Source organism: Phascolarctos cinereus, unplaced genomic scaffold, assembly GCF_003287225.1.
Source record: "Phascolarctos cinereus isolate Bilbo 61053 unplaced genomic scaffold, phaCin_HiC Scaffold_2;HRSCAF=192, whole genome shotgun sequence".
NCBI lineage: Eukaryota > Metazoa > Chordata > Mammalia > Diprotodontia > Phascolarctidae > Phascolarctos > Phascolarctos cinereus.
The window spans coordinates 145,434,041-145,452,251 of NW_027555625.1; the positions used below are offsets into that span (position 1 = coordinate 145,434,041).

General features: G+C 42.0%; 1 protein-coding gene across 4 annotated transcripts in view; it reads left to right on the forward strand.

The window, feature by feature from the left end:
• ZNF395 (zinc finger protein 395) overlaps window positions 1–17,989 on the forward strand; it is a 75,253-nt gene extending 57,264 nt beyond the window's left edge. For all 4 annotated transcript variants that reach the window (XM_020988686.2, XM_020988695.2, XM_020988679.2 and 1 more), the window contains 6 exons: window positions 4,268–4,503; window positions 5,404–5,504; window positions 6,694–6,979; window positions 11,350–11,442; window positions 12,911–13,014; window positions 13,818–17,989. In XM_020988686.2, the coding sequence (XP_020844345.1) occupies window positions 4,268–4,503; window positions 5,404–5,504; window positions 6,694–6,979; window positions 11,350–11,442; window positions 12,911–13,014; window positions 13,818–13,929 (932 nt within the window). In that variant the 3' untranslated portion in view covers window positions 13,930–17,989. The remainder of the gene's footprint in view (window positions 1–4,267; window positions 4,504–5,403; window positions 5,505–6,693; window positions 6,980–11,349; window positions 11,443–12,910; window positions 13,015–13,817) is intronic.
• The last annotated feature ends 222 nt before the right edge of the window (window positions 17,990–18,211 follow it).

Here is an 18,211-nt window from a genome sequence, read left to right on the forward strand (position 1 = left end):
TTACTAGCAGTGTGTCCCTGGGCAAGTCACTTAATCCCGATTGCCTCAAAAAAAAATGCTTATTCATTCATTGATAAAGTCTTAAAACTGTACTGATGATACAGAACATACACATACTTGGTCCTGGCTTTTAAAGAACCTTCTAAGGTGACATGAAATGCATATGTTATCTACATAATAGAAGCAGAGATTAATTTTTGGTTTTAATTTTTCACATTTTTTGAAAAATACATTTTGTCTCCTTAAAAAATTTTGAGTTACTTCAAGTGAATACAGTTGGGAAGAGCAACTGTATGTGGAGGATTTGTGGGTCAAAGTTTGCTTAGATCTTGACTTGTTTTTATTTTTATCCCTAATTCCTGACCCAGACCCTTTCTGTGGTTCCTAAATCTTGCCTGATGGTGCCATTCAGGATTAAACTCTGTACATGCTTCCTGATGTTTGGCTTAAACCGTGAGTCAATATTTGAGCTTTTTCTAGTTCAGGGATCAGGTGGCTTTGGAACTCCCATGTTGTAGTGGGTTATGATTGCTTCAAGGTCTAAAAATTTGGAAACATGACTCATTTACTCAGCGTGCATTTTTCCTGCAGGAGGTGAGATTTGAGGAAAGTCTTGACTAGGAAGCTGTTTTAGGTATATGGGACAAAAGAGTGGGATAAAAGCAGGAATGTGTTGCTACCACAAATGTCGTGACAGTGTGCTTTGAAAACCCACTGTGAGAAGGTCTAACGTAATGTTAATGGCAATAGAAGAGCTGAGAGAAGTCTTTCCAAAGTTTTATTGTACAGGACACTTGGTAACTGTAAGATTCTTATTTCCTGCCTCATTTGAAAAGTAAGCCTGTGTCTGAGCTTTTCAGACATACGTTCTATGTATTGCAACTCTGCAAGTTATCCTGAGCCAAGCATTTGAAAGAAATTGGACCGTCCCTAAAACAAGTGACAGGCAAAGGTGTTAATAAAAACTGAAGGTGCAACCCGCACATTGGCATCGCATTTCTTCAAAGACTGGTGGTGTTTGTCACCTGCTTTCTCTCACTGTCTCTGAGTAGTAGAGAATCGATAGAGAAAACTTTTGCAATCCTCAAATTTTCCCAGGTGAATGTCACATCATCTGAGATAGCATGTGGTAGACTTTCCATATGGTGCTGGTCTTCAATATTACTGTCTCCATGGGACATAGTTACTTTTTTCTTAATTTCCTGTTTCTTCCATGTCACCTGCTGCTTCTTTGTTAGTCAAGACTAAGCCCAGAACAGTAATAACCTTCATTGTTGCTTCACCTTTATTGTTAATTTTGTCTGTCAGAATGGGAAGTCAGGAATCTCAGATACTCTGCTTGGAGCAAAATTCTGTTTGCAGAAGATAGCCAGAGAGTTAAAGCCCCTTTGGCTAGTATGTCTTACCTCTTGGCCAGTTTTATAATCTGTATTAGGAAAGTGTTGCTGATGTTTTCTGTGTCTGGGCAGTCCTACAATATTTTCACACAACATTATCAAAGGGTTTGAGCTAGAAGGGACTACAGAAGTCATCCTACCTCAGCCCCCTCATTTTACAGTTGAAGAAACTAAGGCTCAGAGAGGTTGTGTTTTGCCTATAGTCCCGGATATGAAACATCAGAAGTGAGACTTGAATCTGATTCCATGTCCCTTCCATCATGCCACAGTGGACCATCCCATGTTTCCCACTGTGCCTCCTCTATCAAGTTTGTCTATTTAGGTCAATGCCTTCTTTAGATACAATGCTTCTACATCTATTCTTATCTTAAACATATTTTTGAAACAAAATGTACCCTTTACTTTGCTGTATTGCAGTCATGAGTCCTTTCCTATCACCTAATGATATAATAATAACCTATTTTTGCTTTGTTGTCTATACTCTGTATTAGCATGTAGAAATTAGAAGTGATGAGTATTTAGTGCAAATAACTTACTTCTTGTTTTCACCTGAAAATTTTTTGGTACATTGAGTTGCTTTATTCTTTATCACATATTTATAGTATTGTTTGGAACAGTTTTATTTAGACATTTTTCTCCCTCTTCTCTTTGTGTCCCAAAGTTTACTTTAAAGTTATCTTGACCAGATTGTCAAATCTTTTGCTAACTGCATTATTCCCAGTATTGATGAACTATATTCCATTCTTCATCAGGAGCCATTAATGGCATCCTAGACCAAATATTCTTCTGACACCATTTATGTAGTCAGCTGTTCACTTCCCATATCATGCTTTCTTTTTCAGTTATGACCTTGAGCTTGAAGAGGTAAAAATACTACCTGCTTCCCTATGTCTTTCTCATTTTTTATGTAGGACTTCCAAGGAAGGAAGGGAGAAAGGAAACAAACAAGCATTTATTAAGCCCTTACTCTGTTCCAGGCACTGTGAACAAGCCAAAAGAAAGTCATCAAAGATCATTTTTGCATTTTTTTCTTGATGATAGCAGTTTTTTCCTACATGAATCAGAGGAAGCAGGTAGTGTTGGGTGGATTTGAGGAATCTTGGCAAGGTGTCTTCCACGTTTGGATACTCACCCTGGGAAGACAGTACGCCTCCTCGTCAGCCACATTGGCTTCAGAAACAGCTGCTTCTCAATGTCTTAAAGGTGGGACGTTCCATCTGTTTCTCTTGGGGGCGGTAACGATTTCTCCCACTTGCCAATGCTTCCTTAGTGTGATGTGTCCCATAGGGCAGGGCTTTTTCAGAATGCTTATTTATAAACACCTTTTCATAAGGAGAGTCTCACGTCAGTTGTAGAGTTCTCTCCAGAGGCAAGATTTACTTTCTTTTGTCTTTACATTCATGTCCTCTCCTTAAACCATTACTTTTTATTGATCAGAATCAGAACCAGAATATCACTTTTTCTGGATAATAACATCTACCACCTTTTGAAGAATTTTTAAAGCTGTCTTACTTTGGCAGTTAAAGCCAGCCCTCAGAAGATAAAGCACAGCTTAGTCAACTGTGTCGTCTCATAACTGAGTTTGGACCTGAGAGCTATGCACTCTCTCCTTTCCTTTCACTCTTCTCTCCGTGCCCTTCATTCTTTGCTACCTGTAGAACTTGGCTTTTATAATAATAGCCAACCAATGAGAACATGTCTGTCTTCTTGTCGGTTAATTGATCAGCTGTATGAGACTTTTCCTGAAGCCTCTCTGAAATTGCCTATGTCTACTTTGCATGGATTTTGTATCTCCTTATATGTGTATGTGGTTTTCCCCTTAATAGATTATAAGTTGTTTAAGGGCAGAGGGAGTTTTCATTTTTACTTAACATCTGGCATATGGTAGGAGCTTAATAAATGCTTGTTGATTGATTGAACTTTGAATCGTCAGCTATTCTTAGTGGTCCAAGATTTCCAAGTCTTCCATGTTGCTAGGTACTTGAGGGTACCTATATATTCCTGTTTCTTGGATGGTGGAGGTTTTACCATTTTAGTACAAAGGACGGTGGAATCAGTTTTTATTTGCATGGGTTCTTAACTTGGGGTCTGTGAAATTTTTGTCCTCGTATATAAAATGGAAATAATAATACCTGCAGAATTTGCCTCATTGGGTTGTTGTGGAGATCAAATGGGATAGTAAATGTAAAACATTGAAAAATTTAAAGTGCTGTAGAAATGTCAGTAGTTGTTATGAATAGTAAAAATAATGGTATTCACCTTGGCTTTGATGAGAACTTGAATTGCCTGTAAATGATTAGCCCTTGGTAAACTACCTTTATATTTCGGAAATATTTGTGATCTTTGTGTGTGTGTGTGTGTGTGTGTGTGTGAGTGTGAGTGTGATCGTTCTTTTCAAGATACCCCAGTTGTGAAAACGATAACTTGATGTTTCCATTTTGCCTTAGGTGGGAAGGATGCTTATGTGGTAACATTCCCCAGGTGGTACCACTCTGCATTTTAATTCTGTGCTTTCATTCATCCCCATATTTACCCTTAGGGACCTGTAGAGGTCAGGGATGATTCTCCCAGCTTTACTGGGACTCAGAGAGGTAGGTGGCTTTCCTGGAAGATGCAGTAAGCCAGTGTCATAAATGAGAACCAGATCTAGAAACCTGGCCTTCTGGGCTAGGACTCATTGTCACTTTGTCCTTGCCACCCAGTGCTTTGGGCTTTATTGATTGGGGCAACCTGTAGAACGTACATGTGGCAAAGAGTAAGCTGTTTCTGTCTGGCACAGAGGTGGATGTTCTGCCAGTTCCCAGGTATCCTGTGGGAGGACCGTGCCTACAATCCCTTAGGGCTGTCATCTTCTCTCCCTTCCTGTGCAGCATCTCGAACAGCTTGTGACCTGTGGAAGGAGAGTGGGGATGTGTCAGACAGTGGCAGCAGCACCACCAGTGGGCGCTGGAGTGGAGGCAGTGGAATCTCCACTCCATCTCCTCCCCACCCGCAAGCAAGCCCCAAATATTCCAGTGAGGCCTTTGGCTCACCAAAAGCTGACCATGGTTTTGAGACGGACCCTGATCCTTTCCTGATGGATGAGCCAGCCCCACGAAAGAGAAAGGTATCGTGTGTGTGTGTGTGCGCGCGCGCGTGTGTGTGTGTGAGAGAGAGAGAGAGAGAGAGAGTGAGAGAGAGAGAGAGAGAGAGGGAGATGGGCTAGAATTATCTCTGTATTAAATTGGTCCTAGAGAAAAAGATATAACAGATGGGCCTGGCATATATTAAATATTGTTTGCCTTGGACAACCCTTCTTTGATTTTCAGAAAATAAATCTTTGTTTAACTTTCCCATTTTTATTTCTCATTTTCCAGTCCCCTTCTTCTTTAAGTTTTTTTAAAAAACATTATTATTTATTTTTAACAGTAATTTTTTTAAAATTCGAGTTCCAAATTCTCTCCTTCCTCCCCCTCCCACCCCTCCCCTGCCCATTGAGAAGGCAAGAAGTGTAATATCAGTTATACATGTGAAATCATGCAGAAGATAATTTAATTCCCTTTTGCTTTAATGCCAAAAGTTTCCTTAACCTTACAGCCTTCCTAGGACCTCCTCATCCTCTTCTCAGAGCCTTCATCTCCCTATGTGTATCCTTAGGCCCCTGCTCTTAAAGGCAAGGATGGATTGATTTTTTATTTTTTTATCTCCAGTGCCTAGAAGGGAGCTTAAAATGTACCTGTTGTTGATTTGTAGTCTTCACACTAATCTCTGCCTTACTGCTTATACCCCTACATAGAGATTTCTAGTGTGCTTCTCCCCCCCCCCCACGGCATAGCACCAACCATTGCACAAGCCTGTCGGACAAGCCTGGGGCCCAAGCTTTTCAGCAAGCAGTGTTTATGACCCTAAAGAACCTGGTCTTGAAAATGGAGGGGTAGATCAGTACCTTGTACTCTCTCTTAGGTAAGAAAGGGAGTGTAGGGAAAAAGGAGTGTTTCCTAATGCTCAGGGTTTATTTTCTCTCCAGAACTCAGTGAAGGTGATGTATAAGTGTCTGTGGCCAAACTGTGGCAAAGTCCTGCGTTCCATTGTGGGTATCAAGAGGCATGTCAAGACCCTCCACCTGGGGTAAGTCAAGGGGCAGGTTCCAGGTCTTCCCTTGGGCCTCATCCCTCAGGGATTCCTTTTCCTACCTTGAGGTCCTTGTGATTTCTCTATAGCCTTCTGCCCCAGGATGCTTTTGAGAAATTGGTACATCTGCCTTCTTCTCTCTCTTTCCCAGTCCATGCTAAGATTGATTTTTAAAAAAGCTCTTCCTACTCCTAGTGCCCCTTCTTGGAGACTGTCAGAAGCTATTTCCTTCAGTCTTAATGAGGAAAAAAGAAGGAAATTTGCTGAGTGCCTGTATTATTTGTGCTGCATGGACCTCTCATAGATGTCTTTTCTTTCCTTGCTGAATTAAGTTATTTTAACGGTCCCACTTTCTGAGTGGAGGGAGAAGAATTGCTTACGTTTGATAGCTTGTAGCACAGGCTAGTTAAGCCCCATTAGCTGGGTTCTTTGCTGGCCCTTCCTGAGGAAAACTGGGACTCTGTTGACTCTTGACACTTTTAGACCAGGGGAAATGGCCTCCATAGAGAGCTGGGCCAGGCTCGATAGAGCTCCTCGTCATGGTGGAAACCCACTCACAGTTCAGGCCGCCCAGGGCAGTTCTTGTCAGGTGTCAGATGAAGCCTGCGATGAAGAGAGATAAGGGGATTCCCCAAGTATCAGGAGAAACAATTCTTGTTTGACTGCTCTATTGGACTATCAGTTCTTTGAGAGCAGGGGCTGTTTTTGCTTCTCCGGGTGCCTGGCACGCTTGATGACTTGACTGATAGGCTAGGGCAGTGTCATCTGATGGCATTAGACTGGGAGAGGAGATGCCTGGTTTTCCTCTGGTTCTATCCCTGACTTGTTCTGTCACCCCAAGGAAATTATTTCCCTTCCCCACCTCAGGCTTGCCTATTTTGTGGGAAGAGGAGAAGAGGGCTCTTCCTCTACCCGTGGTATTATAGGGTTGGGGGGCTGAAGGTGAAGATGGCTAGTTCCTTCCACCTTTGGAGTCAGTGTAGGGCCCATAGACATCCTTGGTTTGACCTTTGTCTTGCCAGTTTGGGATGTTTCCTCCCTCTTCTTGTAGCCTGTCAGTCTTCTCTTTTCACTCTTCTGTTTCCATCCTCCTGGCAAACTACTGTGACTTTCCCACGTCAGGGATGCAGCTCTCTGCTATCTTAACTTGAATCCTTATGATGCCTCCCTTTCCTTCTTCCAATAGGGACAGTGTGGACTCTGACCAGTGGAAACGAGAAGAGGATTTCTACTACACAGAGGTGCAGATGAAGGAGGAAGCTGCCACTGTGGCGGTTGCTACTCCCACCACTGAGACAGTTCCCATCCAGAGTCTGACCAACCCACCCCTTGCCATCCTACCACCACCCCTGCCCCAGGCAGAGTCATTAGTCCTGGAACACCCTGTCTTGGAACCTTACTTGCCTACTGGTGCTCTCAGCAAGTCGGCCCCTGGTTCCTTTTGGCACATTCAGGCTGACCATGCATACCAGGTATGGTGAATCATAAACTTGGAGTGTTCTTGGGTTGCCTTGAGTGGTCCTGGGCACCTGCGATAGCCATTGGCTCTTGGAAACGTGATTAACGTTTGGGCATTCTGATCTAGAATCTAGTTGACTTAAGGTTTGACCTATTAGCCAAGCTCCTAATCCTTTCCCATAAATAATTCTCCAGAACAATTCAAATTAGTTTATTCTCAGGGGAACCAGGTTGGACTGGGCCCCTGGGGAAGAAAAATTTGCTCACCACTGGGATTTATGTAACAGGTAACATACATAAAACAGTAAATATAGTCAGGATCTCAGGGCAAATCTCTCTTCTTCCCATTCCATCTATAGGGTGTACAGTAAACTCTCCATAATGCCAGTTCATCAGCTGACTTGGAGAAAAGTTATAGACTTTGTCCAAACAACCTCTGTAAAATATGTGGGAAATATACAAAGCAGGGATGTGTTTCATAATTTTTCAATTTTTCTAAATGTTCCAGTCCCTTGGGGTGGCCATGTCTGATTTGTTAGTATTGTCTTGTTTGTCCCTTAGCTGTGCTGGCAATACATGGTGGGGAGACCACAGGGATATGCTAGATTTCAAGAAAGGAAAAGAAATCTATTAGCTTATTAGAATATGTAAATACATATGAACAATCCATCTTCCACATAGCTGCCAAATTGACCATGTCATCACTTATTTCCCAAATTGACCATGTCATCACTTATTTCAACTACTCTGTCTCTGTCTCTCTGTCCTTATTGCTTTTATGATAAAATACAAACTTCTCAGTCTGGTGTTTAAAACTCTCCATAGTATGGCTTCCTGCTTTCCCAGTTATTTCATTAACATTACTTCCCTTCACGAACTTTCCGAGTCAGTGAAGCTGGTCTGTTGGCTGTTCCCCATCGACAGTCTTCTGTCTTCTGCCTTGCTTTCATTTGCCCAAGTGGTCTCTCGTGTCTAGAATGTGTTTCCTCCTTACATCCACTATCTTAGCTTCCCTCAGAGCACAAGACCATGTCACCTCCTACGGAAGGAATTTCCTTAACTCTCCCTGTTATTAGTAGTCTCTCCCTCATGAATTACTTTATATTTACTTCTGTCTATGTAGAATGTTAGGTCGAGGATAGGGATTGTTTCTTTTTTGTCTTTGTACTTCCGCAGTGCCTTGCTTTTTTTTTTTAATTTATTTTTAAGTTCATTTTTTTAATTAATTTATTTTAATTTATCAACAATCACTTCCATAAGCTTTTGAGTTTTAAATTTTTCTTCCCCTCCCCTCTCATCTCCCTCCCCAAGATGGCGTGCAATCTGATATAAGCTATACATACATTCCTATTAAACATGTTTTCACATTAGTGATGTTGTAAGGAAGAATTAGAACCAATAGGAGGAACCACAAGAAAGAGAAAACAAAACAGAAGAAAAAATAGCAAATAGTATGCTTTGATCTGCATTCAAACTCCATAGTTCTTTCTTTGGATGTGGATAGCATTTTCCATCATGAGACCTTTGGAGATGTCTTTGATCCTTGCATTGCTGAGGAGTATCTTGCTTTTTAGTAAGAGCTTAGTAAATGCTTGGGTCTTGTTTTGTTTTTTTTTAAGTTTTTTAAAAAAATATCTTTTGTTTTTGTGCATCACCATAGTTTCCCTCAGTATTCCTCTGCCTGTTCCTCCCAAAGAGCCATCCCATATGGCAAATAGTATATTTTAAGAGAGAAAAATAAGAGGAAAAATCTCAGCATAACTGATCAATACATTTTAAAAGTCTGCAAATATGTGCAGTATAAAATACCAAAGACCTCTCACCTCTGTAGAGGGGAGTGGGATTACCTTCTCTTTGAGCCATGCTTGTTCTTGATAATTTTGCAACATTAATTTTTAATTGTTTTGTAGTTTTTTCATTTGCATTGCTGCAATTACTGTGTATGTTGATCTCTTGACTCTGCTAACTTCACTCTGCATCAGTTCATGTAGGTCTTTCCATGCTTCTCTGTATTTGTCACACACATCATTACTTGCAGCACAAGAATATTCCATTGCATTCATGTGCCACAGTTTGTTTTCCCATTCCCCAGATTAACAGGCATTGACTTTGCTTACAATTCTTTGCTGTCACACACACACACACACACACACACACACACACACACACATATGTTGCTATAGATATTTTGGTGTCTATGGGGACATTCTTCTTCTCATTGCCCTCTTTAGGATGTAAGCCTCAGAACAGACTCTCTTGGTTAAAAGAATAAGTACTTGTTGAATTAAGCAAGGTATTTCTGATAACCAGGAGAATCAGAAGCCTGAAGAGGCAAGTATTGTCATGAGTTTTTTCAGCTGTTGTTAAAACTCTTTCTTGCTTTAGGTCCGTGCTAATTTATGAAGCAGGGCAGCTAGGGGGGCACAGTGGATAGAGTGCCTGGCCTGGAGGGAGGAAGACCTGAGTTCAAATTTGACCTTAAGACACTTACTAGCTGTGTGACCCTGGGCAAGTCACTTAACCCTATTTACCTCAGTTTCCTCATCAATAAAATGATCTGGAGAAGGAAATAGCAAACCATTCTAGTATCTTTGCCACGAAAACCCCAGATGGGGTCACAAAGAGGTGGACCCAACTGAAAAACAGCAACTATTTATAAAGCATTCTATATGTCTTTTCATCATTATAGAGGCAGCTGGTGGCTCAGTGGATAGAATGCTGGGCTTGGAGTCAGGAAGACCTGAGTTCAAATTTGGACTCAGACACTTACTAGCTGTGTGACCCTGGGCAAGACAAGAAACCTCTTCCTTCATTTCCTTAACTGTACAGTGGGGATAGTAAGAGCACCTGTCTTTCGGGGTTGATGTGAGGATCAAATGAGATAGTATTTGTGAAAGTGCTAAGCTCAGTGTCTGGTACATAGTAGACACTATGTAAATGCTTGTTTCTTCCCTCCCCTTGTTAGCAACTTTCTGCTTTGTTCTAAGTGGCCATTCTCAGGAATAGGGGTTCACATTCTGAGGGGAAGGCAAAGGAAGGGAAAGAAGTATTCATTAAGTGCCTCCTGTGCGCCAGATACTGCACTAAAGGCTTCACAAATACCATCTCTACACAAATGCTTGTGATCTGTTTTTATAAAATAGAAATATTAGCTGCTATCAAGTTGTGTGACTCATTTCTAAAAATCCAGGACATGGACATAAGAATGAGCGTTGTAGCTGCATCGAGGAGTCCCATGAGGGCCTGTGCACTCGTTTCAAGGGTGTTGGCATAGTATTTTTGGAACCAGCTTTGGGAGTTGCCTTTGGAGCCCAATGCATATTCTTTTGAATTGTCTCGGTCTTAGTAAACATTTGTGTTTCGAAGACGGTTTTGCTTTTTGAGAACAACCAAAAGTCATCGGAGCCAAGTTTGGTGATGAAGATGAGTGACGTCCTTCGGTGACTGTTGATGAGATTGAGACTGCTGTCCTCATCTGTCAGTCAGTAGGTCTTTATTAAGCGCCAGCTGTGTGCTGGGCACTAGGGATGCAGATACAATGAATGAAACAATCCCTGTTCACAAGGAGCCCACGTCGTCACGTCATCTGTAAACTGATTCTGAAGACACTTTGCAAAGAGGAGCTGTGAGCAGTGTGGTTCGAGCCATTGCTGGATCAGTGTGTAACTTAGTAGCAGCTAGAGCACCAGACCTGGAGTTAGGAAGACCTGAATTCAAATCTGGCCTCAGACACTCACGATCTGTGGCAAATCATGTAACCTGTGTCTACCTCAGTTTCATCAGCTATGAAATGGGAATGATCCTAGCACCTACCCTCCACAGTTGTTAGGAGGATAAAATGAGATAATTGTAAAGAGCTTAGCATAGTGCCTGTCACATAGTAGGCACTTAATAAATCCCTTCCCAACTGTCAGAATCTCTGTTCAGTTAAAAGGACATTGGCCTTGCAGCCAGGCAGTGGATGAAAATGTGTGTGTGGCTTCAGACCCTAGCTAGCTGTATGACCATGGTCGAATCTCCTATCCTTCTGAGCATCTGGTTCTGTCACTCTGAAATGGAGGTCATCCTTGTGTAGTTTATACTTCACAGGGCTACTCTGCAGAAAGAAAGTACATTGTTAATCCCAAAGAGCTATAGACACATGAGATGGCAGTAGTAATGGGGGGGTGGGAGGGGTGGAATGTTCAGATGTATAAGTTCTATTTTTTTTTCACATTACTTTGTCGGACCTCTTATCTCCACATTGCTTGTAATATGAAAATTGATTGGCAATAGCTGTTTTTAAAAACTTTTCAAGATCTAGCCTTTGCTAGATTAATCAGATTATTACATATATTTAACTTAATTATAATAATGCAAATTTTACTTTTTTCTCTTCTCTCAGGCACTACCATCAATCCAGATCCCAGTATCTCCACACATATATACCAGCATTAGCTGGGCTGCTGCCACTTCTACTATCCCATCCCTTTCTCCGGTAAGTCCCGTTGTGGTTCTAAGGCAACTTTCAGATACCTGGAAGATGGGAGAGAGGGTGGTGATGTCTCGGGCACAGATAACGCCTACTCCTTTCTTCTGTGACGTGACTTCTGGAAAGATCACCCTGTCTGTCTGCCCTGTGTTCATCCCCAGTGGAACCAAAGACTCTATAGGAGTTTATTGTTGAGAAAATCTTTGGATTAGATTTGGTGTTAGTGAACTCCTTTGGCCCCAGTTGACATCAGTGGAACTAAACTGGGCCTGTGGGTGCCAGTGGCTGACCTAAGTTGCAGGTGGCAACATGGCTAAATGTACCAAGAAGTTTGGAGTTGTTGGTAAATATGGAACACATAATGGTGCATCCCTCAGAAAAATGGTGAAGAAAGTAGAAAATGTAGGGTTAGTTGTCAGGAGGGGAGAATAAAGAAAGAAGAAAAAGGAAGTGGAAGGAAGAAGTTAGAAAAGAAAATAATGACTGACATTTATATAGTGTGTTAAAATTTGCAACATGCTTTTTATTCATTTTTTCATTTGAGCCTCATAATAACATTTGAGAAAAGAGACTGAAGGAAAAAAGTGGGTATATATGGCAAAGAAGAATAGAAGAGGGGCCCACCTGTTGCGCCACTCCCCGCCAGAGTATGTTGCCTACAGGGCTGAAGAGGGAGAATACAATGGCACCTGTGCCATCCGTTACCTAATTTAAGAGTAAAACGAATCTTCTTAGTTGGCAATATTAATTTAGCTTGTGTGTGAGCGCTCAGCTCATTCCAGACAGACGACTCTAATCCTCTAGGGAAGGTTAGTACGCATCAGCAGATCCTAAGAGGAGAGCTAGCAGAGAGATCAGTTTCGCCATATCTCAAATAAGGAGGTGGACCACTAAACAGTCTCTAGAGAGAGCAGTTCAGGACCTAGCCAGTTCAAATGATAGCCGAGGGCAGGCTCTCCCTCTGCCAATCCTGGACTCTCTGTCTGTCTGTTCGGTGGCATGTAAAGTAGGGCTCCTTCACCTAGGGACTGTGGATAGATTTCAGTGGGTCTGAATTTGGATGAGGGGGGAAATTACATCACTGCGATTTTCACTATGATTTCCTTTATAATCCAGTCATTTCCTTTTATGCATTTAAAAATATTATTCTGAGAATGGGTCCATTGGCTTCACCAGAGTACCAAAGGGATCTATAGTACACAAAGGGTTAAAAGCCCTTGGTTTAAAGGAATGCACCTCCTTTTCACTCATCGCACGCTTGATTCCACAGAATTCTTTTCCAGCTAGTCTCCCTTCATCTTGAATATCCTCTCTAAGATATTCTCTTTCACACCATACAAAGAGATTAATATTTAGCACCCAGGACATGGTGTGGGTTCAGTAAGTATTGCTTGTTGTTTGAGAGTGTTAGCTAGGTATACATATTACTTTTATACCTTCCTTACCTGGTGTGCATCTTTTTTCTTGTGTACAGGTCCGGAGCCGGTCACTAAGCTTCAGTGAACCCCAGCAGCCACCACCTACGTTGAAATCCCACCTGATTGTCACATCACCACCCCGATCACAGAGCAGCACCAGGTGAGACTCCTGTAGTGACCCACCCTTATTTCCTGCCATCTCAGCTTTTGGAAGATTTTAGTATGGGTAGACTCTAAATACACAGAAATAAGGTCAGTAATAGCCATTCCTCTGGAGTACCCTATAGATGGAGGACCTGATTAAGAACTTAATGATGGAAGACTCTTTTGTAACACCCCCGCTACCCCCACCCTCATGCCTGTCATCCAGTTACCCAATTTAGATGGAATTTCCCAGCCATCTGGGTTTATCTTTTGACTTATCCCATTGCCTGACCTTTACTATTTATATAGCGTTTCCCTTGGCCAGTCCCACAGTGGGTCAGTCAGTGTGAATCAACAGGCATTTCTTTTTTTTGGCTAGGCAGTGGGGTTAAGTGACTTGCCCAGGATCACACAGCTGATGAGTGTTATGTGTCTGAGGCCGAGTTTGGACTCAGCTCCTCCTGACTCCGGGGCTGGTGCTCTATCCACTGTGCCAACTAGCTGCCCCCAACAGTCATTTCTTAAGTGCCCACTGTGCATACTAGGTTAGGTACAAATACAAAGAATGAAACATTCCCTGTTTTCATGGTACTTACATTCAAAATATAAAAATATGCACAGCATCAATATTAAAAGAAAAGAAATATATCCAAAGTAGTTAAATACAAAGTAGTTTGTAAGTCAAGTCATCACGCATTTATTGGGGAGGGCGCCGACTAGCAGTTGAGGGATTAGGAAAGGGTTCATGCAGATAATGGGCTTATGCTGCATCTGGATCACAGATGCCTGTTTTTCTCTGCTCCCGTTTCTCTCATACAGGAAAGCCCGTGGAGAAGCCAAGAAGTGCCGTAAGGTATATGGCATTGAGCACCGGGACCAGTGGTGCACAGCTTGTCGGTGGAAAAAGGCCTGTCAGCGATTCCTGGATTGAACTTGTTGAACCTGCTTGACTTCTTACTTCCCTGCTCCCAGAGCCCACCCCGCCCCAGGCCCTGACTTGGTAGCCCAGAGGAGGAAGTGATGCAACAGTGTCTCCTGAGCCTCCAGCAGTGACCTAAAGATTCAAGTTCAGATTTTGAGTGTGGGATGTATTGGTCAAGGTTTAACTGGGTTTTTTCCCTTTCGTTCTTCTTTTTTTTGTTGTTGGGATGCTTTATTTTGTTTTTGGAAATACAAAGGAAATGAGAGAATTTTTCCTTCCTATTGGTCACAGAAAACAGGAGAAAGCCAGAGCCAATGATTTGTGTGCTCTGTAGTGACCCAGAGACCAAAGAATTATTTTCTTTATTCCTTCTCTTATTTTTCTCTCATCCGGGGCAAGTTCTTCTGACGCTCTTGGAAGGAGCAGCTCTGTAGGTATTGCTGCTGAGTCGGCAAATTCTCTCAGAAATCTTCTTAGAGGGACTGCTTGGTGCCCAGGAGAGGCAGAAGAAATTGTTTAAAAAGTGGCTTCATTGGTCACATGAAGACAGGAGGTACTGATGCTGATAGAGATGGAAAGTCAAGAGATTTGACCAAGTACATCTTTGATCCATCTGACTTCAGGAGAAGGAAAGATTGATCCTTTTTCAACAAACAGCATCCATGGAAGTGAAAGGACATTTTATCTTTTAGTAATACATTTGTTCAAGCTATTTTAATCTGGGTTCTTCTAGACATTGGCTTTCACCCCCAGCCATCTCATTTGGTTTTTTAAAGCCCAGCCTAATGGATTTTTAAGAGTCTCCAAACCAAGCTATGCCAGAGGGTAATAGTGACCTCCCACATTTCAAAGGGTGAATCAACATGGCTTTGAGCATTTAAGTGTTTTTTTTTCAATTTCAATGAGGAAATGCTGGAGGTTGTCACAGCCTCCCCAGAAACCTCTGCTGCCACCCAAAGTGAAATCCTTTCATCTTTTACCCCTCTCGTCATAGAAATATGTCACATTAAAAACAACAAAAAAACCTCTTTGGGGTTTTTTTCTTATGTTTTATCTTTCTAACCTGTTTTTTCCTTATTGGTCTTTAAGAGATCATAGTAGGTTCTTCAACCTCTCCCATTCTCATTGTGGACAGTCTTTCCCCCTCACACCCCTCCCCCAGCTGCTGGAGGTGTGACTGGTTATGGGGGCAGAGGGTTTGGGGGAGATTAGGTGAAGGGAATAGATGATGATAGGTGGCAGCTTGGGAATGGAGAAGGAAGCTGAGGGATCCCAAATTCTACTCTTGTCTAATTTGCCTCTCTGAGAAAGGATAGTTCTGATGTCCGATGTGAGCATCCCATGAACTCCCAAGCTGGGACAGTAAAGTTCTAGATTCTGTTATCTGTGCTTTGTCGAGGCCATATGGAGGCATGGGGCCAGTCTTGGCATACCACCCTTGAAAATGACAAAGTCCCAGTTTCTAAGCTGATGGCAAAGTAGGGTGGGATGTGGGATAAAGGGAGTTCTAAGGGATGTGGGATGCAAGTTGCAGGACTCATATGAAGGCCGTGTGGGATGGACCTAGGGACCACTGGAATATAAGTTCTGTAAAGGTCTTTGGGGACCAGAACCCTTAGCTGCAGTGCCTTGCTTCTAGAGGTAGATGAGCAGAAATGATGTATTTGTATCTAAGATTAGGCGTCAGGAGCTTGGGTCACTTGGAGAATCTGATAATGACCTGGCAGAGACATGGCCTGAGGGGGCTAAGGAAATAAGGCACAGTTCTTGTGTTCCTCTCAGTTCCTACCTTCCTTCTACTTTGTGGCAACCTATTTGACAAAGCCCAGATGATAAGCATGCAGTGTTCTCTGGAGCCCATGTGAACAGGCCACTCAGTGCCTAGTTGCCTTAGGAGGAAACCTGGATGTACATTATAGAAGGCTGAAACTCAGGGAACCACACCGAGCCACCTCAGCTGGGACCTTGTCAGAGCAGTGCCTGCCCCAGGTTCTAGGCTGAGTTCTTACATCCCTACAAAAACCCAGCCACCAAAGTTCATTTACTAACTTAAGTGAGCTATCTGAAAGTGGGAGTTTTGGTTAAATTTTCTCCTAACAAAGCAAAACTGCAAATGTAGCCATAGCATGATACTATGACTCATCCAAGCAAGCTGGACTGGGGTGATAAGGAGGGAGAGAGGAAATAAGAGAAAACTGCCTTATGGCAGTGCAATATATTTTTGTAACTTTATAAAATGCTTCTAAGTTGGAATTCTTGTTCCTGGTCAAGCTAGAAACTAGGCCAGGAAAAAAAAAAGGGCCGCTTTCTTTCTCCCATGTGTCTGTCCTGGGTCAAAACTGAATTTGAGTCCAGAATAAAACTTTACCTAACTTCCGTGCTTCTATTTCCTCCATGTATGAGAAGAAAGTCATCCTTGCTTTTGTACCCTGATCATCTGTCAAATCCCCCCTGAGGCAGAAGGATCATTCTGAGAAGTGAGAAGAGGTGGACCAACCTTCTCTTCTTCTGAGGCCAAAATGGTCACTAGGCCTTTCCTCCAAGATATCTTTGATTTCAAAAAAAAAGTTGCTTCTCAGGGCCTGGAGAGTTATAGACTAGTTAGGTGTGAACGTTTCCCTTGGTGAGTTATCCTTCCAGTGATGTTGGTACAGCAGAAAAAATGGGAGGCAGAAGAAGAAGACAGTCATGGAACCCAAAGGATAAACATCCTAATGATTTTCAGTTCAGCTACTCCGTATGCTTCCTTTACTTCTTGTCTCACTTGGTGGTGGTGGGTCTCCCTCCTGCCCTGTCTGTCCTCAGTTGTGCCTCCGTTCTCTTGCTGTCGGGTTGGTTCTTAATGTTTGGTTTGTCCTTGAGGTCAAAACAAATCTTAATTATTTCTCCTCTTTGGGGGTGGTTTGTGAGTTGATCAAGTCCCAGAAATCCTATTTGCCTTCATCTTTCTCTCTCTCCACTTCTCAGCCTCTCCAGGTGATGGATTCTGATTGTTGGAAGACAGGGTAGAAAGAACACTTCTGAGTAGAAGGCCGCTAAGCACTTCTTGAGTGTATGAGGTGTGACATGGAATAATGTTGCTTTAAAAAAAACAAAACTTAAATAAATGTTCAAGTGAACTCCTCTTCAAAGGAGTTACCCTAAGAAGTGATGCACTTATTCCAATGCTGCCATTCAAAACATTTTTGGAACAAAATTCTCCCCCCCCCTTTTTTTTTGTGCCAGTCTTCAGACCCTCCATTCTTTTGAATATCAGCAGTGGTGATAAATCCTTTCAATTTGTGAGCATATTAGATTAAGAAAACAGACAAAAGGCATTAAGAACCAGTCCTGGAAAAGAAATTGGGTTATCAGGCTAGGTGATAGTATGTTTAAAAACAAGGTGTGATTATAAGGTAATGAAAACGGAGAGAGAGGGAAAGAAAGTGTGGTTCATTAATGCTCTTTGGAGACTTCTTTTTGTCTTCACTTTTTTTTAAACTGATTTTTTTTTAATATCTTTTGTTTTTATATCTATATTTCCCAGTGTATCCCTCAGCCCTACTACTTCTGAGAGCCATCTTTTATAATGAAGAATAAAAAAGAAGGGGGCAGAAAAATTCAGCAAAACTTACCAGTACATTAAAAAAGTTCGATATTGTCTGTAATGTCCCATACCTGTGGTCCCCTGTTTCTGCCAGTTGGAGACAGTTCTCAAGGAGAAATTCCAAAGCTGTTTTGAGGAGTGGCAACATCATTGAAATGAGTGTGTAGCCTCCCAATTAAGGAGAACACTCTTTGGATGCATGAGCTGTGGTCTGTTTAAATAGTCCACCTCATTCTTTTATAGTCACACTTTGTAAAATCATTAATACCATCCTAGGGAATGGCTATTTACTAGGGGCAAGGAAGAGAAAAGGGGGATAAATGCTGGATCTGTGAATTTGTCTTACTGGAGCTTTTTCCCCTTCCCAGCTGTCTTCCAAGTATTATTTTTATTGTTAAAAAAATTTTTAAATGTGAAATGTAATGTTTTTACTGCAGCAATATGAAATATATTTTATAAGGAATAAAATGGAACATTGGCTGATTTCCTTTGTGCTAATTTTTCTCCTGTCACCCACAAAAATGTTGATGGTCACTGGCATTGGACTGACCAGTGGGAGTCCTTCCCCAGCAGAATTTATGTACTTTTCTTAAGATGGAAATGATTTGGGTCAAATCCTCTGCACTCTCTTAGTCATGTTGCTGTATTTCTTGGCACCTAGACCTAGTAATGGACAAATGTAAAATACAGCAATTGGGGAAAATA